At 51.5% G+C, this 24,426-nt stretch overlaps 2 protein-coding genes across 8 annotated transcripts; one reads left to right on the top strand and one right to left on the bottom strand.

Moving 5' to 3' along the window:
- Positions 1 to 842: 842 nt before the first annotated feature.
- SIRT6 (sirtuin 6) lies at positions 843 to 8,084 on the top strand. 5 transcript variants are annotated; one of them, XM_064479751.1, is made up of 9 exons: positions 843 to 950; positions 2,803 to 2,930; positions 4,308 to 4,490; positions 4,796 to 4,855; positions 6,151 to 6,246; positions 6,325 to 6,405; positions 6,976 to 7,099; positions 7,183 to 7,293; positions 7,589 to 8,084. In XM_064479751.1, exons 1-9 carry the CDS (start codon positions 885 to 887, stop codon positions 7,946 to 7,948), a joined length of 1,209 nt encoding a protein of 402 aa, XP_064335821.1. In that variant the 5' UTR covers positions 843 to 884; the 3' UTR covers positions 7,949 to 8,084. The 5 variants fall into 5 exon arrangements, with proteins under 5 accessions (XP_064335821.1, XP_064335817.1, XP_064335820.1 ...); XM_064479747.1 differs by having other exon boundaries at positions 7,183 to 8,084; XM_064479749.1 differs by lacking the exon at positions 843 to 950 and adding an exon at positions 1,027 to 1,187 and having other exon boundaries at positions 7,183 to 7,692.
- A 750-nt stretch (positions 8,085 to 8,834) lies between these two features.
- CREB3L3 (cAMP responsive element binding protein 3 like 3) lies at positions 8,835 to 17,525 on the bottom strand. Of its 3 annotated transcripts, none has more exons than XM_031436961.2 (10): positions 17,346 to 17,525; positions 16,742 to 16,870; positions 16,020 to 16,320; positions 14,899 to 15,011; positions 13,295 to 13,429; positions 12,649 to 12,755; positions 11,086 to 11,154; positions 10,117 to 10,201; positions 9,816 to 9,912; positions 8,835 to 9,613 (listed from the first exon to the last, which is right to left on the bottom strand). In XM_031436961.2, the coding sequence occupies exons 1-10, from the start codon at positions 17,370 to 17,372 to the stop codon at positions 9,300 to 9,302; spliced, it is 1,377 nt and encodes a 458-aa protein (XP_031292821.1). In that variant the 5' UTR covers positions 17,373 to 17,525; the 3' UTR covers positions 8,835 to 9,299. The 3 variants fall into 3 exon arrangements, with proteins under 3 accessions (XP_031292821.1, XP_031292823.1, XP_031292822.1); XM_031436963.2 differs by having other exon boundaries at positions 14,899 to 15,008; XM_031436962.2 differs by having other exon boundaries at positions 16,020 to 16,317.
- Between the last annotated feature and the right edge of the window lie 6,901 nt (positions 17,526 to 24,426).

Genomic DNA, 24,426 nt, shown 5'->3' with positions numbered 1-24,426 from the left:
ATTCTCCCCACTTCACTCCTTACTCTTCAGATCTTTGCTGCAACATCCCCTCCTCCAGGAAGCCTTCCCAGGTGCCCCTCAGACTGGATCAGGTGCCTCCTCATTACATGCCAGTCACTCTAAGTCACCACTGCCTGGTCACCTGTTTGTGTCCATCACTCATCACAAGATGCCACCTTTGTTCGCCAGTGTCTCCCCAGCACACAGTAGGTGCTCAACACGTTTCTTGAATGTCACTAGCCCCAGTGACCTTGACCAGTTTCTGGAGCCTCTTGGTGCCATCAGGACCTGTCCTGCTGAGTGTTTATCACCCACTTGGGTAATGTTCAGACAACTGAGAGTGGCGTCCGTGACCCTCCCAAGTGAAGCCCCAATTTGCCCCCGCCCCCGCAGCACACATGCAAGGTACCCTGCATTTGTAAATGTAGAAACTTCTGAAATGTGCAGGGGAAAGAACCTTGGACTGGAAGCGTGAATCCTGGCCCCTTCTCTCCAGCTCTGTCCTGGGGGGATGGGGGAGGGTAGGGAGAATCAGTTTACTCATTTGTAGAAAAGGGAAAGCGGGCACTCATCACTTGAGCCCCTCACCTTGGAGGTTACTGGAGAACTCACACATGGGAAGTCTCCCAGTTTCCAGCCAGGTCACTGGACAGCCCTTTTCCCGCCATTCCCCACTTCTCCAGCTTACAGTAGGAAACCGGCTTCTCTTTGCCATCGGTTAATATGGCGACTGCGGCGTCAGCGCGAGGCGCATGCGCCCTGGGAGGGGCGGCCCTGTACGGAGGATGGGAATGCGGCTCCTCCTTCCTCCCCGTCCCACCCCCATTTCCGGCGGAAGCGGCCGCAACAAGGGAAACTTTATTGTTCCCGTTGGGGCCGCGAGGATGTCGGTGAATTACGCTGCGGGGCTGTCGCCGTACGCGGACAAGGGCAAGTGCGGCCTGCCGGAGGTGAGCGCGGCCGGGGGTCCCGGCGGCCGTCCCCAGGGCCGTGACCTGGGCGGGGCCGGCCAACAGCGGGGTATTGTGGGAATATCAGGAGACACTGAGGCTAGACAATGGGAGGGACTTCCCAGTGGGGAGGGGGCGGGAAGTGACGCCCCAGCGCGCCCCAGGACGCGTACACGCCCAGCTCTGGGTCGGTCAGGCTGGGACTGAGAGAAGGACCCGCGTCCGAGACATCTTGAAGTAATGATGGGAGAGCAGGGGATGTAGTTCCAGGCGGAAGGGGCAAAGGCGGGGAAGTGAAAATAAACTTGGAGAACAGATTTGGCCAGAGAGGTTTCCAGAACGAGGCCAGGATGGGCCTAAAATGCGAAACTGGGGCGTTGGCACTATCCTGAGGGTGATGAGGAAGGGTTTTGACCTGGAGAGGAACCTGGAGGATTTAAGTCAGAAAGATCCTCTGGCCACACTGAGAGGAGGTCCTTCCATACACCAAGACCTTGGCCGGGTCACTTCCCTTCTGGCCTCCTCTCGCGTTCTGTAAACTGGTGGGAAGATTGCCGGCATCCCGAAAAGGCTAGGCGGTTCATTCTGAGTCAGGGGTCAGGAGTCAGGCATTTAATGAACTCTCTGGTGGTGTGAAACCCCACTCTTCTCTCCTGTGTTTCATTTCATTCCATACACGTTTATTGAGCACCTACCGTGCACCAGCCCCTTTCTCTGCCCTGGGGCCACACTGGGGAACCAGACAGGCCAAACCTCCTGGTTCCAGCCGGGAGACTGATGAGGAGCAAATAAATATAAGAAGTCAGATGGTGGTATGTGCTATGGAGGAAAGTAAAGCAGATGATGAGGAGAACTGGGGGCTGCACTGAAACCAGGTGGTGGGGAGGCATCACTAAGATAACTGTTTTTTCCCCTAATTTCAAAAATTGTGGTAAAATATACATAACATAAAATTTACTGTCTTAGCCACTTTTAAGTGTATGGTTTAGCAGTATTAAATACATTCATAATCTTGTGAAACCTTCTCCACCATCCATCTGCAGAACTTTCTCATTTTCTCAAACTGAAACTTAGTCCCCACTAAACACCAACTCTCCATCCCCTCCCCCAGCCCCTGTCACTCACCATCTACTTTCTGTCTCTGTGAATCTGACTCCTCTAGGGACCTCACATAATTGGAATCTTACAGTATTTGTGTTTTTGTGTCTGGCTTATTTCACTGAGCATAATGTCCTCAGGGTTCTTCCATGTTGTAGCATGTGTCAGAATCTCCTCCCTTTTAAAGGCTTAATAACATTCCCTTTTATGTATAGACCATGTTTGTTTAGCCGTTAATCTGTTGATGGACAGTGGGGTTGCTCCCACGTTTTGGCTACTACAAATAATGCTGCTATGAATGTGAGTGTACAAATGAGATGACTTTTGAGCCAAGACCTAGTGGAGGTGAAGAGGGAGCCATGTGGGTGTCTGGGCAAAGGGCATTCCATACAGAGGGCACAGCCCACGCAAAGGCACTGAGGCTGGACCACACCTTGCGTGTTGGAGGAACGGTGAAGAGGCCTGTGTGGCTGGAGCAGAGTGAGTGAGGGGGTAAGAGGGAGGAGGGAGGGCAGGGAGGAGATAAGGCAGGTGGTGTAGGACCTTGTGGGCCTTGAACAGAACTTGGGCTTTTCCCTTGAGAGAGATGGGAGCCCTGGAGGGCTGTGGGTGGAGGAAGGATTTGATGACAAACTGCCTTTTCCCATCCATTCTCCTCCCCGTGGGCAAAGACAGGGCAGTTCAGCCTGTGGCTTGTGGCCTTGCACTGTGGGACATTTTTGACCCCTCCCTTCTGCTTTCTCTCACCCAACAGGTCTTTGACCCCCCTGAGGAGTTGGAGCAGAAGGTGTGGGAGCTGGCGCAGCTAGTCTGGCAGTCCTCCAACGTGGTGTTCCACACAGGCGCGGGCATTAGCACCGCCTCAGGCATCCCCGACTTCAGGTCCATGGGTGTGGAGGGAAGTTGAGGCAGGGCCTGCCATGCTACCAGGGGCTTCCCTGTGTGCTCACAGATGCCCAGGCATCAGAACCTTTCCTGCTGCCTTCCCTCCCACTGAGTCTGGGGTGATCAGTCAGTCACCTGGGGTGTTGGGGAAGGGAAAGACCCCTCCTTTTTAAGCTTATCCCATTAAATCATACCCAACATTCCATGCACACCCCATTGGCCAGAACTTGGTCACCTAACCATACCTAGCAGCAAGTGATGCTGGGAAATGTAGTCTTTTGTCTAGGCTCACTGTGTTTGGTTAAATATTGGGGTTCTATTATTTCCATAGAAGAAGGGGACAGTTAGCTCCATACTCACTTGCAAATATTTTTCTATCTGACCTGGTGGGGCAGGTGGTTTAACCACGCGGACCTCCGTTTCCTCACCGGTAAATGAGGTGTGAGACCAGATGATGTCTGACGTCCCTGTGCTTCACGCAGCCTGTGTCAGACAAGAGTCTTGTTGCTGAAAAGCAGGGGTCTCAAACTGGTGGCCCTGAGTGGCTCCTGTAGGTGCTAAGTTTGCAACCCTACCCCGTAGGGCCGGCCTCTTGCATTTATACTCTCTTTCTAAGGCCTCTCAGGCCCCCAGCACAGACTCTCACAGCAGAACAGATTCCTCATTCTTGGAGGAATGATAGAATTCTAAGGTGTGACGCTCATCCCCCTTCCATAATTGCCACGGCTCCCCATTGCCACACAGGAGAGTTCCAAGTACTTCAAACTGGAAATCGAAGCCCTTCCTGACCCAGCCCTGGATCCGCTCTCCAACCTCAGCCCCTGCTGCTCCCACAGCAGCCACCAGACCACTCACAGGCTGTTGCCAGCCCCCTGGCCTCTGCGTACCTCTTCTGTCTGAACTGCCCTGCCCTTTCCTCTCTGTTCAAGAGACAGCTCAACCTCCTCTCGGAAGCCTTCCCGCAGTCTCACAGAGAGCCCTCACCACTTCCACTGGGCCGCCCCAGCTTTGGGTCCTCCCTCTGCCTCAGCCCTACAGGGCTGGAGGGCCTGTGTCCACCTGTGTGTCTCCCAACAAGACTGAGGCCTCCTCAAGGGCAGGGCCTGGGTCCACTGGGGCCCCAGCATCACCCAGCACAGGGCCAGGCTGAGTACAGCAGCAGTAAGGGTTTGTTGAATAGTTTCTGCCCTTGCATCCCGCATTCTCCCTCCTTCCTTCCCCTGGACCCCATCTTTGTCTGTGTCACTCTCTCTCTGTCTCTCTCTGATTCTCCATCTTTCTCTGCCTCTGTTTGTCTCTCTGTCTACCATTCTCTCCCTCTATCCTCCTCTCTCCCTGCTCCCTAAACTCTGTCTCTCCTACCTGCCGCCTCAGGGGCCCCCATGGCGTCTGGACGATGGAGGAGCAGGGCCTGGCACCCAAGTTCGACACTACCTTCGAGAACGCGCGGCCCACGAAGACCCACATGGCACTGGTACAGCTGGAGCGCGTGGGCCTCCTCCGCTTCCTAGTCAGCCAGAACGTGGACGGGCTGCATGTGCGCTCCGGCTTCCCCAGGTGCACCCGGTGTCCAGCCCTGCTTGGCCTTGGGTGGGCCGCCCCCTCCCCAAGCCTCAGTTTCCTCATCTGTAAAATGGGCTTTGATGGTAGCCCCTCCCTCTCAAGACCAATGTGGTGCTTCAACCGGGAGAAAGGTTTGGTGCCCAGCTGTCACTGCCAGCACCTCCTGGGCACCTCTGGAGAACTGAGGAATCCCCTCCTCCTAGTCCCCAGGCAATTCCAGCCCTGATCCCTGCATCTCGCTCTGCCTGGGCTCCGGGGTCCCTCCTTCTCCACTAAGCATCTTCCTTCTCCTCCCACAGGGACAAGTTGGCAGAGCTTCACGGAAACATGTTTGTAGAAGAATGTGTCAAGTGTAAGACGTGAGTGCTGCGGAGGGTGCGGGCGGGCACACAGGGTGGGGACCACCCGGGGCAGGCTCTGTACAAGGGTCTCGAGAGGTGAACTAGAGATGAGGGCGTGACCCCCCCAGGGTGGGACCTGGGGGCATGTCTTCCTCCTGGGGAGGTGTATTCACTTCCTGTGGCTGCTGGGACAAACTGCCATAAACTGAGTAACTTAAAACAACAGAAATTGAGGGTCTCATAGTTGCGGAAGCTACAAGTTCAAAATCAAGGTGTTGGCAGGGCCGTGCTCCCTCTGAAACCTGTCGGGAAGGACCCTTCCTGCCTCTTCCAGCTTCCGGGAGCGGGTGGGCTCTGGGCGTGGCTCCCGCTGCTGGTTGGCAGCCTCACAAGTGTGAGCATCTCAGGGGGGAGAGGTGCACCGGGCTCCCCTGCAGCTGGAATATTTGAGACCAGTTGGGCCCCAACTTTAAAACATTCTTTTTCTCTCTAAACTTATTTTGAAAAAATTTAAACCTGTGGAAAACTCACAAGAACCTTACAATGAACTCACACTTCACCTAGACCAGGGGTCACAAACTTTTCCCGCACGGGGCCAGATGGTAAATGTCTTCAGCTTTCTGGGCCAGACTCTGGCATGACCGTTGGCTCTGCCCTTGTAACGTGAAAGCCACCGTAGGCAACACATCAAGGAATGGGCGTGGCTGTGTGCCAGTAAAACTGTTACAAAAGCAGGAAGCAGAGGGCTGAATTGGATCCTCGTGGCCATAGTTTGCTGACCCCGAAAACCTGGATTCACCAGTGTCACTGTTTTGCCACGACTTGTTTCTCCTTCTCTCTCTGTGTTGCTAGGATTTGCTGTACTGTTCAAGGGGCAGATTTCCTCATCCTTTTCCCTTAAATCCTTGAGACATTTATCTCCCAGGAGACACAGCGCAGTTACTAAAGTCGGGAAATGTAAAAACCACAGAAGGCGATGATTCAATCCTCAGTCCATATTCCCAGTGTTCCCTGGTCCGGGACCCAACCCAGGGAGCCACTGTCAAGTCTCATCCATCTCCTTTATTTGGAATAGTCCCCACCTTTCTCAGTTTCCCCAGCTGTGGGCCTTTTGAAGCAGCCAGGCCAGCCCCCCCAGACCCCCATGCTGGGTTTGCCGGATGTCTCCTTGTGTTTAGATTCTGGTTGTGTGGCCCCTGCTTTCCTGGGAGAACAGCTCCCCACAAAAAAGCAAGAGGCATCCAGGTGGGGCCGCAGGGTGGGCGCACAGGAGGGAGCAGGCGGTGGGCTGACTCATTTTTACCCCGACACAGGCAGTACGTCCGGGACGCCGTCGTGGGCAGCATGGGCCTGAAGGCCACAGGCCGGCTCTGCACAGTGGCCAAGTCAAGGGGGCTGCGGGCCTGCAGGTGAGCGGCCCTCCGCATGCCCTGGACCCCAGGAGAGGTGGTGGGTCTCCCTGCTGACTCCCCAACCCTCCATCGCAGGGGGGAGCTGAGAGACACCATCCTGGACTGGGAGGATGCCCTGCCTGACCGGGACCTGGCTCTCGCCGACGAGGCCAGCAGGTCTGACGGAAGACCAGCCCAGGGTGGGGCTGGTGGGGGAGGGGGCAGAAACAGCCAGCTGCAGCACAGGGGACACCAGGAAAGGATTCCAGAAAGAAGCAGTCCACACCCTCTCTGGGCCTTGCTTCCCCTGTAATAGTGGCAGCTCCTGTGTACTGAGCCCTCACACCCCTGGCCCTGGCTAGAGGCCTCTCACACACCCTCCTCATCACAGCCCAGGGAGGGGGCTGCTTGGGGCCATTTTACAGACGAGGAAACAGGCTGCCACAAGTTGACTCCTCCATCCATGCTGCCCAGCCAGGAAGGGACTGAGCCAGGATTGGAACCCAGGAGTCCCACATCAGCAACTCTACCTCTGCCAACCCGGGTGGGAGGTTCAGGCAGAAGGGAGGCGGGAGGGGTAGGGTTCAGGGCAGGTCAGGAACGCGGTGGCTGGGTGCCCTGCCGCCGGCTTCCCCCCCTCCCTCCCCCCACGCCCCCCCCACACACACCTCAGCCTCACAGGGCAGGAGGAGGACTGCAGATACCCTTGCCAAGGGGCTCAGACTCATCATGCCTCCCTGGCCCCAGGAACGCGGACCTGTCCGTCACCCTGGGCACCTCCCTGCAAATCCGGCCTAGTGGGAACTTGCCACTGGCCACCAAACGCCGCGGAGGCCGGCTGGTCATCGTCAACCTTCAGCCCACCAAGCATGTACGTTCCAGAGCCCGGCCCTGACCCCTAACATTGCTGTGGGCCCCCACAAGCCTTCTCCTGACCGGCCCCCACCCCTGCAGGACCGTCATGCCGACCTGCGTATCCACGGCTACGTAGATGAGGTCATGACCCGGCTCATGAAACACCTGGGCCTTGAGATCCCAGCCTGGGATGGCCCCCGCGTGCTGGAGAGGGCGCTGCCGCCCCTGCCCCGCCCGCCAGCCCCCAAGCTGGAGCCCAAGGAGGAGACCCCCGCCCAGCACAACGGCCCAGCGCCTGCCAGCCCCAAGCAGGAGCCCACAGTGGAGCCCTCTGCCCAGCACAACGGCTCTGGGCCCGCCAGCCCCAAAAGGGAGCGGCTGGACAGTCCTGTCCCCCACAGGCCCCCCAAAAGAGTGAAGGCGGAGGTGGTTTCCAGCTGACCAGGGGGCCTGGGGAGGGCGGGGCTTTTTATAGAAACTATGGATTCTTTTTTTTCTTACTGGTCTCACTTTGTTACTTGTCTCTGTCCTTGGGGGGAGCCCTCAGGGCGCTGAGAGCTGGGCTCCAGACTCCGGGGCAGACTTGCCCTTCATTGCACCCCCCTTTAGCTCTGGGGGCCTGGGAAGGAGCATCCTCGCCCTAAACCCTGACCCTGGAGCTCACACCCCCGGCACCTGCTCCTCCCCCAGGCCCCAGCCCCTGACTCAGGATGTTCTTGGGAGGTGTGGCCAGGCCCTCTCTGGTTTCCAGCCTAAACAGGAATTAACTCTGCCCCCCAGGCCCTCATACTCCCCAACCCCTGCCTACTCCAAAATGGCCTTCATAGTCCCTCCACGAGGGAAAGGAGGCATAGCCACCATTTAGGAGCCAAACTTCATGGCAGGACAGACAATAGAGGTTGCACTGCCTTCGGGGCTGGAGGGACAAAGAGGTGGGTCCACTTGGCTTCTACCAGGCTTCCAGAAAAGCCTTCAATGCAATAAAAGCAGAATTTCTTGCATCTGAGTCTGTGTTTAACATCCACAACTTTGTGCCAGGTCCTAGTCCCCGGGAGCATGAGTGTGTGGTCCTCTCGCCCCCTGGAACGTCTGCCAGTGCGTCCTTGCAATCTAGGCCTGGGGTGAAAGAGGGCCTTACCAGCAGCTGGCATTCCTTGAGCCCTAAGACTGTAATTGTTATTAGTGTGATTTCTTAATATGTGCCCTCTGCTACTAGGCTATGATCCCTTCTAAAGGGATGAGAGAGGCGGCGTCTCCTCATCGCGATTGAAATCCTCCGGCACCTGCGCAAAGCAGGCAGCGCTGCGGCGGGCGACGCGTTAAGGGAAGAGCGCAGGCGCAGTGGGGGAGGGCTCAATCCTCCCCTGCTGCGATCTTAGGCGGGTCTCATCTCTTCCGACGCCTCCGTTTCCTCAACCGGTAAACAAGCAGGGTGGACAGCCCGGCCCCCAGGAAGGCAACTGCAGCAGACCTTCCGCGGACACCCTTGAAGGGCCTCCGGGGCCCCCCAGAGCCTCCAGAACCCTGCGCTCCAGGCGCGCCCTGCGCGCCGCCCGTCACCGCTCTCCAAGGTGCTGAAGACGCCTCTGGCGCCTCTCTTTTCGCCGCTCCAGCCTAAGAGTCCAAGGTCTCTCCACCTCACTCCTCTCCATTCTAGGCCCCCCAGTTCTTCCTTATGTAGGTTGGAGAGCCCCAGACTCTAATTCAGCCCCTACCTTACTCTGTCTCCACACCAGACGTGTTCTGTCAAAATACTTTATTAAAGATCACAGCAGTCTTAGAAAAAGGGGTGGCTGTGGGCCATGGCTGCCTGGAAGTTCAGAGCTCAGGCCGTGCTCCGGGACCAGCGTCCCTGCAGTCTTGGCTGCTTCCTCCCCACTGTGTGCGAGGGGGCAGGAGGGAGTCCCTGGGGCGGGGATTTGTTGAGGTCTGGTATGTATATCTGTCTGGGTCTGTGGATCAGTCTATGTGTGTCTTCCTGTCTCCTCCTGCACCTGGGTCTGTGTGTGTTTCTCAGGCTTTGTGGCCCTATGGTCACCCTGTGTCTGAGTCAGTTTCTGCATATGCCTGGGTCCCTGGGTCTGTAGCTGTGAGTCTATGCATCTCCGTCCTGGTATCTCCTCAGGGGTCTCTCCCTCACCTGAAATCCCCGGGCCTGTCACTGTCCACTGCAGCATCCTTGAGCAGAGGGGCCTGGGGGCATGTCCCCGTGGTGCTCACAGCTCCCCACCTGCCGCCTCCAGCCCCACTTGTCCCGGGCTGAGTGCTGGCTTAGGTGGAGCACAGTCCAGCAGGGTGGCCCGATCCAGCTCCTTCATCTCAGTGCCCTGGACCAGGGTAGAGTTGTCTAGATCCTCTGTCGAGTTGTCCACAGACGGCGTGTCCCGGGATCCCCAGTACCCCCCGGGGCTGCCTGGAGACCCTTCCTGAAGTACACCAGCCTCGGGCCAGGGTCCTGGGGCCTCGGAGCTTGGTGCAGCATCTGGGGCCACTCGAGATGCACCGTCGTTGTGCAAAGTTCTGGAGAAAACTGAGCAAGGGTTGGGGAGGCATGAGGGATGGGCTGGGTGGGGGGTTGGTGTCCCTTATTTCCTTAGCTCCCAGCCTCAGGGAGCAGTTGCAAGGGGTCCAGTTCCCCAGAGACCCAGTATGGGGGCTGGGGAGCCAAGGGGAGTGTGCCCACGGTGAAACCCAGAGAGGTTTTGAGGGAGGACTGACCCATGTCCACCTACCTCGCACAGGTGTGAAGTCTCCGGGGCTCTCAGCTTTGTTGGAGGCGAAAGGGCTGATGGAGGGGAGGACGATGAGGGCGAAAGAGAAGAGCAGGACCTGGCAGAGATGGGAGCGGGGTCACCGCATCCCTCCTCCTCCCCTGTGAGCACACTCATCTCAGAGGCAGGGAAACCAAGGCCCAGAAGACTGGATCATGCTTGAGCTGGGGCTCAGGGCCATTCTCCTACTCACACTCACCTCCTCCCACAGGCCCCTTTGCCAAGGCCGAGGATCCCCTCGGAGCTAGGGGCCAGGACTCACCGCTATGCAAGTGCCTGTGTGAGCTGACTTGGTGGTGGACTGGACCACAATGGCCTGGAGTTTCTTCAGCTGCTCCAAGAGGGACCTTGGGGGAAATGGGTAGGCTTGGCTGAGCCCTACATGGCTGACTGGCTCCTTGTCCATTTTGTGAGTCCCCCACCCAGCTGAGGGCTGAGTTCTGAATCCCATACATCCCTCAAGGCCCCACTGATTTTAAAAGTCCCAGACCCTCCCTCTTTGCTCCTATCCCCTTCCTGCCTCACCTCCTCCTTCTCTCCCCATCTCTCATTCTGCTCCAGACAAATAGTTCCCTCACTCTTCCTCCAACACACAAGCATTCCTGCCCCGGGGCCTTTGTACTAGCTGTTCCCTCTGTACCGAGGACACTGTTCCCCTGGGTCTTTTTGTAGCTGCTTCATCCTTATCCATCAGGTGTCATCTCAAATATCACCTCATCTGATCTCTCTGTCTAAAACAGCCCCCTCTTACTTTTCTTCCCAGTGACAATCACTATTTGAAAGGTCTTTTATAATTTTTGTTTGCCTTGAGTATGTTTCCCACAACACTGAGTTCTTTAAGTGGAGGGGCCGTGTCTGTTTTGCTCACTGTTGGGGTCCCAGTGTCCAGAACTATGCCTGGCACCTAGCAGATGCTAAATAAAAATGGACTAGGTGGATGTACCCCATAGACAGAATCACCTGCAGTTCTACACAACATACTCCTAGCCTTTGCCCATTCATATGCCAATTCCCCCACTGGGAGCATCTTCCATCAAGTGAACTCCTATACATCCTTCAAGGGTCCAAGTCCAAGTCCCCTCCTCTATGCAGCCTGCCCATTTCTAGGTGGAGCCCTTACCCCCTGATCTGCCCTGCCAACACACAGGCTGTACCCCCATGTCCACCTCTCCTGCAAGAGACTGTGGAGCCAGCTCCCCCTGTCCTCTCTCCCAGCTGGATGAAGACTCACAGGTTCTGCTTCTCAAGATGTAAGACCTTCCTCTGAAGCTCCTGGTTCTGGGCAGTACAGGCTGACATCCTGCAGGGGCAATGTCACAGAGACATTCAGAATATGCCTGTCATCAATAGGTCTAATTAATATCTCTTTGTGAGGCTCCACTTTATAGGCAGGGAACCCAAGGCCAGAGAGGGGAAGTCATTCATCCAAAGGCACCCTGGCAAGTCTGTGACAAAGCCAATATTCGAACTGTGTTCTGCCTGGCTTCTAGGTACCATCTTTGCATGGATGTGGGGGCTTTATTCCAGCCTGAGCACCCAGGATTGGGAATGGAATGCCAGACTTAGGCAGTGATGCTTCCCGTATGCATCCAGCTGTGAATGTGGTCTTGGCCCAGACCACTCAGATGTAGAGTCAGAACTCTCAAATCCTGGCATGAGAATATGTTAGTCCTCATATCCCAACCAGGGAGGAGAATAAATTCCCCTACTAAAAGGCTCTCCTTCTAAATACATTATGGGATAAAGAAGAATCCACAGTGTAAATTAGGGAAGACCTAGGGACTGTATGGTAATGACAATGGTACAAATCCACATATGTAAGATGCAGCTAAAGCAGTGCTGAGAGGAAAATGAATAGCCTTAATACAGCTTAACCAGCTGAACGTACACATTTAAAAATTAGTGAATGAACAACAGAATAAACTCCCCACCAAAAAAAAAAAAAAAATCAGTGAAAGACACAATAAAGCTAAGAGTAGAAATAAAAGAACTAGAACACAAAAATACAGTGGGGTGAGAGGAAAGTCCAGAAATTCATTCTTTGAAAAGAAAAATAAAATAGACAAACTTTTGGCAAGACTGATCAAGATAAAAAGCAAGAGAAGGCACAAATACACAATATGAGTTATTTAAAAGGGCATAACTATAGATTACTCAGAGCTTAAAAATAATAGAAGAAAACTATGAAGAATTTTATGTCAATATGTTTGAAGTGGACAACTTTCCAGGAGAATATGACATCCCAGAATTGACTTGAGAAGAAATAGAAAACCCAAAGAGACCTGTAATGTGATAAAATCACTTTTGGTTTAAAAAGTGAACTAGCTCAGCTCCTATGTTTCTATTAAAGAATGATAAGGAGCCTGCCGCTCAGTACCCTAAATGAGTTGAGAGAGGTGACTGGATGAGATTGGGGTGCACAATTCTTAAGTTGAGGAAATTCGGCCTTCCTTCTTCCTCACCCAAGGAAGCCATGGCAGCTCTCAGGACCAGTGATTCTCAGACAAGGGAAGTAAGTGTCCCATCTTCAAGCAGAGAGCCAGGACTAGATGGATGATACCGTCCCCTTTCTTGAAATCACATATGCTAGCAGACAAAGAAACCTCGAACCCGAGCCCTGTACCACCTGTAAGCATTTTTCATCCTTGCTATTCACATGAAAAACGGTCTCTCCCAGAGAAGGAAGCAGCTCTAATTTCGTCAGGTCCTGAAAACTGTGACCTTAGCCCCACTGCATCCCTCTCTCAGAGTGAAGATCCCCCCGGAGTGCAGAGTCCTTGGGCCCCAGCCTTACCGAGTTTCCAGGCCGTCAATATATTCCTTCTTCTTTTTCCGGCTTTCTTGGGCCGACTGTTTGTTTCGGATTTTCCGGCGAATTTTTTTCAGCACTCGTTCCTCATACTGCAAAGTGACACAGGGAGGTGGCTGAGTCAGTCTGGAGGATCCATTCTCCCTACAACTTCACGCTGTTATCTTCCCATGGGAGCCATCCCAGACTCAGGGACCTGGGGGCAGACCCCTAATGACTTGAAGACCAGGTTTTCTGCCCCTGAATTCCTGCAGAGCCTCTAGGCGGGGGTTCTGGGTCCCAGCTCCCAATCCCAGTCGGTTACTGGGTACCGACTTTGTGCGCTGGTGAAATCGCGCCACCTTCTGGCCACCTGTGGGAACAGCGCCCTTCCCAGGGCTGGTTGTTATCAAGACTTAGAGATGTCTTCAGACTGGAAAGGCAAATTTGGGTATTGATGCTGAGTGAACAGGCTGGGTGGGGACTGTGGCCAGCCAGAGAGCCCCACTGAGTTGTCTCTGAGGATTATTTTTCTGGCTCCGATGACAGACACGTCCTAACATTCTAATGCAAGAAACCTAAAGGTGAGACTCGTGGGCAGGTAGCTGCAGGAAAGGGGCAAGCCTGGGAGCCAGGGGCCCCACTGGCTCACCTTGGTGAGGGGCAGCTGTGTGGGCAGGGTGATGCCTTCTTTGGCCAGCAGCTTCTTCTCATCCTCCGTCAGCACCAGCTCCTGGCAGTGCCCGGTCCCAGGTCGCAACAGGTGGGGGGCTGCCAGGTGATGTTGCTGTGGGGAAACCAGGAGAATTGCTTTAGGGTTAGTGAGAGCTTTGGGGAAATAAGACATCAGATCTGAGAAACTATCGATCCGTCTGCTGTAGCGTGCTCGCTGGCACTAGGGCTCAAAAGAACCAGCACTCAGACCTCTGACCCAGCAATTCCACTTCCAGGAATTAATCTTACAGATACAAGTTTGTCATTTGTTTAACAAATAGTCACTCGACAGCTATGTATTTAGCACCTACTCCATGCCAGGCACTGCTCTGGGCTCTGAACATTCATGGCAATGCCATCTGCAACAGCAGAGGGGAAATCCAACAAACAGGGACAAGTTAAACAAGCGAGCCTCCGGGAAACAGAGGTGAAGGGTGAGTCTCCCCACGTGCCCATTTGTACATTTGGAACTTGGACTGTGTGAGTGCATTTGCCTATTGCAACAATTTTAAAATTAAATTTAAATTATGAAATAGAAACACTAAAAATTAAAGAATCTTGTCTGAGTGCCAAGTCTTAGCAATGTCACAGGGTGGAATGGGAGGCTCAGGAGTAAAGGGGGAGACTGGGGCAGTCTCCCATTCATCGGATCAAACTCCACTCCCTAGAATTCCGGACCATCAATCAGCACAACCATTGTCTCTCTTAGGGTCCAAATCTCAGTGTGCTCATCTGCAAAATGGGGATATGGTCTCCTACTTTCCAAGGTCATCTACACACAGATATGCAACAATATTAAATTTAATGCATTTACAAAGGCCAGTTAGCATTTCCAAAGTAGTCATTCACGTTTCCTATCCTTTAAGACCTGCTGAAGTTCTGCCTCCTCCAGGAAGCCTTCTTGGACTTGCCTCTCTCTTTATCGATACACTTCCATGAGTAGTCAGTTGTCCCCTCTTGACCATGAGGTCCTCAGAGGCTGAGTACACAGCTGGTGTTCACCTCACATCTCTTAAGTTGGGAGGGGCATTCTGGCCTTGTTTTGAGGTTGTCAGGACAACTTTGGGCAGCAGGCAAACTGGAGTTCAAATCCTGACTCAGCCACTTGTTTGCTGTGTAACTTTGTGGCTCAACCTCTCTGGGCCTTGGCTTGCTTATCTGTGAAATGGGGACACTAACTGGGTTGGCAGTTCTGGTTTACCGATAGAGGAAACAGATGGCCCTTGGTCAACATGCAATGGGCACAACAGGTCCAATGGGCCAGCCCAGGAATTGAGCCTGCAGCAGCTGTGTGACTTAGGGCAAATTACTGAACCCCTCTGTGCCCATTTGCTCCTATGTAAAACTGAGGTAAGAACCTGAATCTTCATGGGTTGCTCTGAATTAAGAGATAACCCATTTAACCACTTAGAAGTGTAGCCGGCCTATAGCAGGTGCTTGGTGAGTTTTAGCTATTATTATTTTTTGAAATGGAGGCAGCGGGGCCCCCGGGACCGCGCGCCCCCCAGCCCCGCTGCCCCGGTGGGGGGCAGGGCGGCTCACCGTGGCCCCGCCGCTGCCGGAGAGCAGGAGGTCCTTCACCGTGGGGCTGCGGCGCGGGGGTGAGCCGGCCGGCCCAGCCCGCTCCTCGGTGTGCAGTCCTGGGCTCCACGCTTCTGACGGGGCAGGTGGGGAAAGAGACAGGGAGACAGTCGGTGGGGGGGGGGGGGGGCCCTGAGGTCCCAGCTTCTACCTGCTTCCTCCAGCAAAGCTCCCAGGACTGACCTCGGTGTGCTAGGGACTTGTGGCGCAGCTTAGGACCCCCAGGCCTGGGTTGAAGGGGACAGCCCCAACTGATGCCTCAGTCTCTCTCTGCCACAGCACAGGAACCCAAGTTCACCAGGACTTTATCAGGAGCCCACTGCCAGCCCAGGAGGGAGCGGCCGTTATCACCCAGGATTAAAGGCTAGATCTGCAGCCAGCCTGGCCTTATCTCCCCCCTCGGGGCAGGGACCAGGTCTGATTCACCTGTGGTTCCCTCCCACCAGGTACCTAGCACACCATAGGTGCTCTGGAGAGCCCCAGACTTCAGTCAGACAGCCTTCGGTTCTAATCCCCGACCGGGCAGAGCTGTGTGACCTTGGGTAAGCGATGAAACGTCTCTCAGCCTTAGTTTTGTCAAGTCTCCAATGGGACAAATAGGAGCTCCCGCCCCACTGCGAGGCTCAAGAGACAAAAGATGCCCTTCTGGGGGCGTCTTCTGCACGAGACTTGTTCCCCAAGTCCAGAAGGTGCACCCCAAGGCCTGAGCTCCCATGACCTCACACACTTTCACTGAGCATCTACTGGGACCCAGGCATGGGAGGCACAAAACCGAGGTTGCCAGCATGATGTCTGGGGCTGGAGCCAGCCTGGCAGGGTGGCATCCCAGCTCTGTGGCTCTTTTTTTCAAACTTTTTTTTAATGAAGATACTGGGTATTGAATCCAGGACCTCATGCATGTTAAGCACACACTCTACCACTGAGCTCCACACCCCCTCACCCAGCTCTATAGCTCTGACTCATCCCCTAACCATCTGCAAATTGAGCCCACAACAGCATCCCAGCACCCACCTCAAAGGGCGGGTATGTGCGTACAGTGCCTGGAACAAGGTGAGGGTAGTGAGTGAAGACACGGAACTCACCCAGGTCTATGGCCACGGAGGCCTCGAGCCCGTGGGCTACTGGCCCAGGGTGCCTGGTGGGGTAGAGGGGCCCAGGATGGTAGGAGAGGCAGAGCTCCTTGCCAGACTCCGTGGTATGGCAGCTGACTGGGGTGGCAGCCACCCCACCACGTGGAGGGGTGTCTTGGGGGTCAGAGGGCAGATCTTCTGAGATGCCACTGTCACTGCCTGCAGGAGACCAGGTCGGGGAGTTGGGCACTGAATCTCCAGAACCCAGAATGGAGTTGAGGAAATCATCAGAGTCCGGGCCTGGCAGGACCTGCTGGGAGGGAGAAGGATGAGTGGGAATTAGGAGGCCTATGCTTTGCTTTGAATCACTGTGTGACTCTGGGCAAGCCACTGACCCTCTCTGGGCTTCACTTGTCCCTTCTGCAAGGTGGAAAGAGCTAATGTTCTTGCCTCTGGTGTTGGCGCCTGAACACAATCCGACCTTGTTGAGGCACGAGCCCCAAGCTGAAGTCTGAGCCCAGCTCCAAAACGCTGTGTGACCCAGGACAAGTTACCACCCCTCTCAGGGCCTCGGTTTCCCCACCTTTAAGGAGGTAATGTCACCTGCCCCTTAGGATAGCTGAGAGGTTAAGCACAATAACGTGCTTTGCTAAAATCGCCCACCACGAGCAGTGAATGCACAGAGCTGAGCGGAGTTCTGGCTCTGGCCCCCGGTGCCTGCAGTCAGTTATCACCTGATCATCGACGTGGCCCCAGTCCTCGCCCAGCTCTACATGTCTCAAGATGCCATCCTGCCTGTCAAACAGGAGATCCAAGAGCTCCAGGCTGTCGATGGGGCCCGTGGGACTGGTGGAGGAAGTCATCTGGGGCAAGGAGGGGACATTTGTGAGGTCACTTAGCCCCTCTCCTCCCCATTACCCATCTGCACACCACCCCAAGGTCCGTCCCACTCCAGTTAAGTCCCGGCTCAGTCCCCAGGTTGAGCCTGCCGCTCCCACTTGCTAAGCCTCGGTCTCCAAATCTGTGCTGTGAGGCTGACCCAGACACTCTGCGGCCTGAGAGCCAATTTCTTTAAAAAGTGCTTGACAGATGCTCCCGTGGGGGTGAGCTGCCTTCTCTTATATCCCATCCTGCCCAAATTCCCCCCTTCTGGAAGTGGGGGGAGCTAGAAGAAAGACCAAGAGCAGCCCCAGAATGGAGGCATTATTTTGGTCACTGCATGCTCCCTCTGGGCCTCAGTCTTCCCATCTGTGCAATGGGGTGTGAGGTTCCTGCCAATTCTGAGAGCTTGGGGAGTGTTCCTGGCATAAATCCTCCCTCCCCCGTGGCAGGGCTCACCTTTCCAGCCGCTAAATCCCCATCCATGAGCCCGACCAGCTCTGTCTCCAGACACTTCTGCGTCTGCTCTGAGCTGGAGGCTCGCCCCACCACCAGGGCTCCCAGGCTCAGCCCGCTCCTCTCTGTGGCTCTGTCACCACCCTCAAAAGATGCTGAAATAGTCAGGAGGAGCTCCCAGACCACCCCCAGGTGCTGATTGGGGAACAGGCAAGACAGACAGGATTGAGGGCCAGTGACACCGGGGCAGGCTTGGGGGAGGGGAGGGAAGACCGTTATCTCGGTATTTTGTGCTTTTCCTGCCGGCAGAGGGCAAAGGCCAAAGTCTGGCGTGCTGCCGCTCTGCCATGACCTCTCCCCTACTTTCAGGGACTGTTTCTTGTCATAGTCCCTGGACATCAGCTCCAAGAGAGCCCGGGGTCCTGGCTGGGTCCTGTCTACTCCCAGGAGAGAGCAAAACCAAGACAGCCCAGGCCTCGGCAGAGCCATTCCCTCTGCCAGGAGCTTCCCTCCCCATCGCAGCTGGTGAGCCCCTACCCACCCCCCGGCAAGCCCTCCATGGCCAAACCAGAGCAACCAATTCCTTCTAGAATCCTCTGTCATTCATTTGTTCTCAACAAATATTTATTAGATCTTTTGGTGTGGGGAGGTAATTAGTTGGTTATTTTTTTAAATCTATTTATTTTTAATGGAAACCCTGGGGACTGAACCCAGGACCCTGCGCATGCTAGGCACGCACTCTAACCCTGAGCCGTACCCTCCCTTCAATAAATATTTATTGAGCCAAACTTATTCCCCCCTCAGGGCCTTTGCACTAGCTGTTCTCTCTGCCTGGAACTCCTATCCCCTCCACTCCAACTCTGGTCGCTCTGTTCACATATTTGTGAATGTTTGCTATTTGTGGATCTCAGCCCAGACGGCTGAGAGGCTGTCTCTGACCCCCCAACAGAGAGGAGCCCCCATCCCGTGCTTCTTTATCACATCACTCTTTTCACTGAACCCCTCACTATTTGAAATTCTCTAATTTGTTCACTTGCCTATATTCCTCCCTCATTCCTCCCCTGCCCCTACCTGTAAGCACCTAGGGGCTGGAAGAGAGTCTCTTTTATTCTCTTCTGGACGCCCAGTGTCTAGGAAATGCTCAGCACACAGGAGGTGCTCAGTCAATGCTTCCTCAACGCGGGGGGTACAACTCAGTGGTAGAGAACACGCCTAGCTGCACAAGGTCCTGGGTTTGAGCCATCAAAATAAATAAATAAATAAATAAACCTAATACCTCCCCCCCCCCCCCAAATCACACACACACACACACAAAAATGGAAGCAAAATACAGATATATATATATATATATGCTTACTCAATGAACACCTCTTGTGTGCCAACCACTATTTTAGACACTGCAGATAAGGCAACAGATGAGCTAGACCATAAATGCATAAACACATCAGAAAACTGGTAAATGGGCAAATGCTACTAAGAAACTAAATGTAGCCACAGAAAAGGGCAAAGAGAGGGCTGGCAAAGGCTTCTTCTAGAAGGTGACATTTAAGTACAGTTCTGAATGATGAGAAGGAGCCAGCCACTGGGAAAGGTATTTCAAGTCAAGGAAACTGCGTGTGCTAAGGCCCTGGGGCAAGGCAGTGCCTGGCATGCTGGATGAACAGTGAGGGGGCCCATGCACCTAGAACAGACTGAGTGAGGGGGAGAGAGGGAGCAGGTGAGGGAAGGAGGGGACGAGGGCAGGTCATGCAGGGCCTTGCATTCTGTGGGAAGGAGTTTGGCTTATACTCAGTACAACAGGAAGCTGTTGGGAGCTGCGTGAATGCATGACTAAATCAGGCTTTCTGTGCGCCAGGCATGATGCTAGGTGCTAGGTGTACATGCAACTCAGACCCGCTCCTTGCTCGCAAGTAATTCACATCCTGGTGGGGAGAGGAGGTGGGAAGGGATAAATTGGGAGTTCAAAATTTCCAAATATTAACTACAATGTATGACATAGATAAAAACCATATTTCTTCTGCAGAGCACAGGGAACTATATTCAATATCCTGTAGTAACGTATAATGAAGAAGTATATGAAAATAAAGATATGTCTGCATATGTGTGACTGAAACATTATGCTGTACACCAGAAATGGACACATTGTAACTGTCACATTGTAACTGACCATACTTCAATTAAAAAAAAGAAATTCACATCCTGGTGTATGTTTCTCCGTGGACCAGTTATTGTGTATTCGTGCAACAACATTTAATGAAGACCTACTCTGTACCGCGCCTGCTGTGGTTCTCTTATCTGACAGTGGCATCCGTGATTATCGCAACTGGGGGTGCTCCTGGCACGAAGTGAGTGGGGGCCAGGGGCGCCGCCCCACATCCCACAGTGCCCAGGTTGGGCCCCCAAGGAGCATGCCCAGCCCTGGTGTCACAGTGCCTAGCGCGAGAGACCCTGCCTTACGGTACCTGCCCACCTCTGGGTGCTGGTGCCATTCTCACCCTCAGCCTTTGGAGCTCTTTTATTTCCTTTTTAACTCTGTGCTGGACTTTGAAGGGATTTGTGAGGTTTGGTTTGGCTTTAGCAAGCCCTGTCATAATATTTATTCAGCCTTTGCTGTGGAGGCACAGTCTCTCCTGGTGTAGAAAGTAGGTGAAGTTTGACATCTGGACTTGTCATTGCCTCTTTCTTACCCCCATGAATGACTCTCAAGAGCCCCAGTGTCCTTGACATAGCACTCTTCTTCCTCCTCTACCCAAAATCTGCCAGAGGAAAGGACCTGGCATTGCTCATTTACACCTTCGTGTAGATTTAGACCCCATAGTCCCCCCTGCAGGATATTTGTTTGTTTTTTTGTAATTTTATAATTATGAACTTTAGAAGGCTTTTAAATGCCCCCAGTAAAGAGAGATCTGAAAAAGTAGGATAAGGACAAGCATTTGAGGGACAAGAGGACTTTTAATGCCCTTGACATCATATGATCTAATTTCCTGGACACAACCACATGCCTCGAAGCAATGCTTAGTTGGAATCTAAAGTAAAATTCCCACAATAAATGCCACCAATGTGTTTAAGCGTGAGACACAACACGAGAGGACGTCGTGGTCAAACAAGATTGAGGACCAACTGTGCTAATAAACAGCTTTACAGGACTTATCAGAGCCTTTATGTACACTTCTCTGTAATACTCTTGGAGGAGACAGAGTTTGTAGCATTTCCCAAACATAATTGTGTAGGTGAGTTTTGCTTTGAATTTTTGCTTAATTCATACTGAAACACTTCTGACATATGAAAACGCTTATAAAGATGTTCGCTAGAATGACTACAATAAAAAAGACAATATCAGATGTTGGTGGAAGATATAAAGCAACTGGAAGGCTCATCCATTGTTAGTGGGAATCAAAATGATCCAAACACTTTGGGAAACTTTGGAAAATTGGGCAACCTCTTATAAACATGTACTTACCGTATGATTTAGCAATTTCACTCCTGTGTATTTACCTAAGAGAAACGTAAATATATGTTCACAAAAAGAATTGTACAAATGTTCATAGCAGTCTTACTCATAATTGCCCAGAACTGGAAACAATTCAAATATCCAACAACAGGGGAATGGATAAACAGACTGGTATTTCCATAAGACACAATACTACTCAGCCATAAAAAGGAGCAAGCTACCACAACACGGATGAATCTCAAACGCATTGTGACAAAAGAAATCTGACAAAAAAGAATACACAGTGTATGATTCCATTTATATAAAACCCAAGGAAGAAGTGAAAGTAACTCTTCAAAAAAATTTTTTATTGACGTATGATCAGTTTAAAATGTTGTGTCAGTTTCTGGAGTACAGCATAATATTTCAGTCATACAGAAAGTAATTCTTGGTGATAGAAAGTGGTTGCCTGGAATAGAGTGGGGAATTAAGTGGACAGGAACATGAAGGAACTTTCTCGGGTGGTGAAAATAGTCTATATCTTATTTTCAATCATGGTTACATGATTGTACAGAATCATCAAAACTCATCAAATTGAACACACCTAGGACCTGTGCATTATTGTGAATTAATTCTGCCTCAATAAAAAGCACACAAAATATATAATGAACAACCATGTATATAATACATTTACTAAAACATTAGAAATAACCAAAATACCCCTCAACAGGAGACTGATTAATAAAGTCCGATTCATTATCACGATGGAATATTATGTAGCTGTGAAATGAATGAGGATTATTCTTTATGTACTGAGATGGGATAATATTGAAAATATATAGTTATATCAGTGTTTCTCAACTTCTTAAAATTTTTTTAAAATTTATTTTTATTTTCGGGAGGGGTAATTAGGTTTGTTTGTTTGTTTGTTTGTTTTTAATGGCGGTACTGGGGATTGAACCCAGGATCTTGTGCATGCTAGCAAGCACTCTACCACTGAGCTGTACCCTCCCCCTCAACTTTTTTTTAATGCTCACCTCCCACAAGGAGCCTTTGAAGACATTTTTTCTAACTGCTCTCCCAGAGAATTGCAATATCAAGTATATACTACATATATGCTTGCGTACTGTATGTATATCTGTGCTTTATACATTAAAAGGGTTAGATCTGTTCACCTCCTAAGAATTAGTGTTCACTCCCCTTGAAGACAATAACTTCTACGTTGAAAGTGCACCATTTAAGTAAAAAACTGAAGGTGCAAAACACAGGATACTGTCTGTGTGTGACAAAAGGAAAAACGAATGTATGTATTAATTTCTTGTGTATTCCTAGAATATTTCTGGGGTGGGGAGCCGGGAGCTGGCCTTGAGGAGGACGAAGGCTTTTTCCTGCACAGTTATTTACACTTTTGGAATTTTGAGCCATGTGCCTGTTGCACACATTCCAAACAAAGAAATACAATTTAACTTTAAAAAAAAAAAGAATAAAACAATACACATTAAATGCAAAGCATACCTTCTCTGTAGGTTCCCAAGTTTTCTAATACAAGCTCACCTTGTATTAAAGTTAGTGTTTAGGAGTTCCCTCTCCTACAAAAGTAAATGGGTCCACCTGGGTCCCCACATTCCAGCATTCCCACTGAGACTAGATGCCTCCCCTGTAACACTCCCTAAATAAGGTGATGCGTCCCTTCCACTATTTTGCTTTGTTCTAATGTGAACACTACCATTTCCATAATTTCTAGCCAAGTCCTGCCAGGAGGCAGTTCACTGTATCCCTGCTTTTCTCACTGATCCCTCTTCTTAAATCCATCGCTAAAGTTACCTCAGGTGGTTTCTGACAGGACAAAGGGAAAATGTGCTCAAAGCACTTTGAGCTAATTCCAACTAAAGTGTGAATGACTGATAGCAGGCACATATAGTCCTTTCCTGGAGAGCATTTACATTTCCTTGTGACATTGTAACTCAAAGATTAGTTTTTAGCTTTTCTCCCAGGGCAAAAATCTCCCTTCTCGGATGACACTTAGATATAACTAGATCTAGTTAAAATGTGAATGACTGACGTGGGTGAGTATCTCACTTTTCTTGGGACTATTTACATTTTCCTGTGGAACCTGAAGGAACTGCAGCCCAGATCCATATCAGCTCTTAACATCTTGCCCAGGGAAAATTCTTCCCTATGTGGGTTCCAGGTGTACTGAGTGGTAAGCTGTCCAAAAGCCACTGGGTTCTACACAAAACACCTTGAAATTATGATTTTCAGTCTCATATGCTTAAACATACAAGTTTCCCACCCATAAAATCCCAGCATTTAGTTAAGGGCACGTAAGAACTGCTTCCCGAATCTTTAGTGACTGGAGATTGCATACTGTACCAGATTTTAGCTCAGACAAGTGGTAGTTAAAAGTCAGAAAAGACTGGAAAAAAATCATATGAGAGAACTCTCAACATTGGGGAAAATGCTACCATATTCCTCTGCAGCCTGGGGACAGTCCGTAGGAGGCAGTATGATTCAGTGGTAGGAACTCAGGGTCTGGAGCCAGATGGACCTGTGTCTGAACTCTACCTTCAGTCCTCACGGATATTATGTTGGACCCTGGGAAGTCACTTCACTCCAAATCTCCCCTTTCCACGTCTATAGAATGGGCATTCTGGGGATGCTGTGCTGTAGGGGTGTAGATTGGGGGCTGCTGGCCATCGTTACCCCATGATGGGAGAAGCTGCCTGAGAATGAAGCACATCCAGAATACAGCAGAACAGACAGAGAGCAATCCATCTCTGACAACATGGTCTGAAGTCCTGGATTCAGCCATACCTGAAGTCCACTCCTTGGCTTCAGACACATGGCAATGATGTGAGCCAATGAATTCCCTTTTTGGCTTCAAAAGACTAACTATTCACCTCCTCTGATTGATTCTGTCCACAGAGCTCCCTTCCACCCAAACTTCACATTTGAATGTAGCTCATAGAGATCAGTGTTTAACACACTCTGCTTAGGTACTTGCTGATCGGCCCTGCCTGTCTGTCTTGTCTTTCCACAACTAGACTGAGCCCCTTGAAGGCAGGTCTCTTCATCTCTCTTGACACTACTCAGGACGTGGTGGATACTCAGGAACATTTGGCTAGTTCTGAATTTGCCAAAATAGTTCTCCCCTACTCATGTATCTTTGAGTTGTTTCTGCCTTGTTTTATCTGGCTGTCAAAGGTCCATAATTGAATCACTTATACTCTTGAATCACTTAAATCACTTGAATCTTACAGCGTGCTATTAGCATTGGTTTGCACCAAGAGCCTGCATAAATTTTTTAATTAAAAAATTATTATTATTTAATTTTTAAATAAAAAAATAAGTTAAATTATATTTAAACTAAAAATAATTATTATACGGACCTATATATTATCATATTAAGTGAAGTAAGACAGAGGAAAACAAATATCATATGATATCACTTATATATGGAATGCAAAAATAAAATGATACAAATGGACTTATTTACAAACCAGAAATAGACTCACAGACAGAAAGCAAACTGTGATTACCAAACGGGAAAGGGGCAGGGGGGAGGGATAAATTAGGAGCTTGGGATTAACAAAAACACACTACTGTATACAAAACAGATAAACAAGGACCTACTGTATAGCACAGGGGGCGATA

The sequence above is a fragment of the Camelus dromedarius genome, chromosome 27, assembly GCF_036321535.1.
Source record: "Camelus dromedarius isolate mCamDro1 chromosome 27, mCamDro1.pat, whole genome shotgun sequence".
NCBI classification, from domain to species: Eukaryota; Metazoa; Chordata; class Mammalia; order Artiodactyla; family Camelidae; genus Camelus; species Camelus dromedarius.
The sequence above is the reverse complement of the archived record's forward strand: the minus strand, read 5'-3'. Positions and strand labels throughout refer to the sequence as shown.

Coding starts and splice junctions, on each gene's coding strand:
- CREB3L3 (XM_031436961.2), bottom strand. CDS start 17,372: ATGGATGGGGATTTAGCGGCTGGAAAG. Junction 16,871..17,345: donor GGGATTTAGCGGCTGGAAAG/GTGAGCCCTGCC, acceptor TCCTTGCCCCAG/ATGACTTCCTCCACCAGTCC. Junction 16,321..16,741: donor GGGGCCACGTCGATGATCAG/GTGATAACTGAC, acceptor TCTCCCTCCCAG/CAGGTCCTGCCAGGCCCGGA.
- SIRT6 (XM_064479751.1), top strand. CDS start 885: ATGTCGGTGAATTACGCTGCGGGGCTGTCGCCGTACGCGGACAAGGGC. Junction 4,856..6,150: donor GAATGTGTCAAGTGTAAGAC/GTGAGTGCTGCG, acceptor ACCCCGACACAG/GCAGTACGTCCGGGACGCCG. Junction 7,294..7,588: donor ATGGCCCCCGCGTGCTGGAG/AGGGCGCTGCCG, acceptor TTTCTTACTGGT/CTCACTTTGTTACTTGTCTC.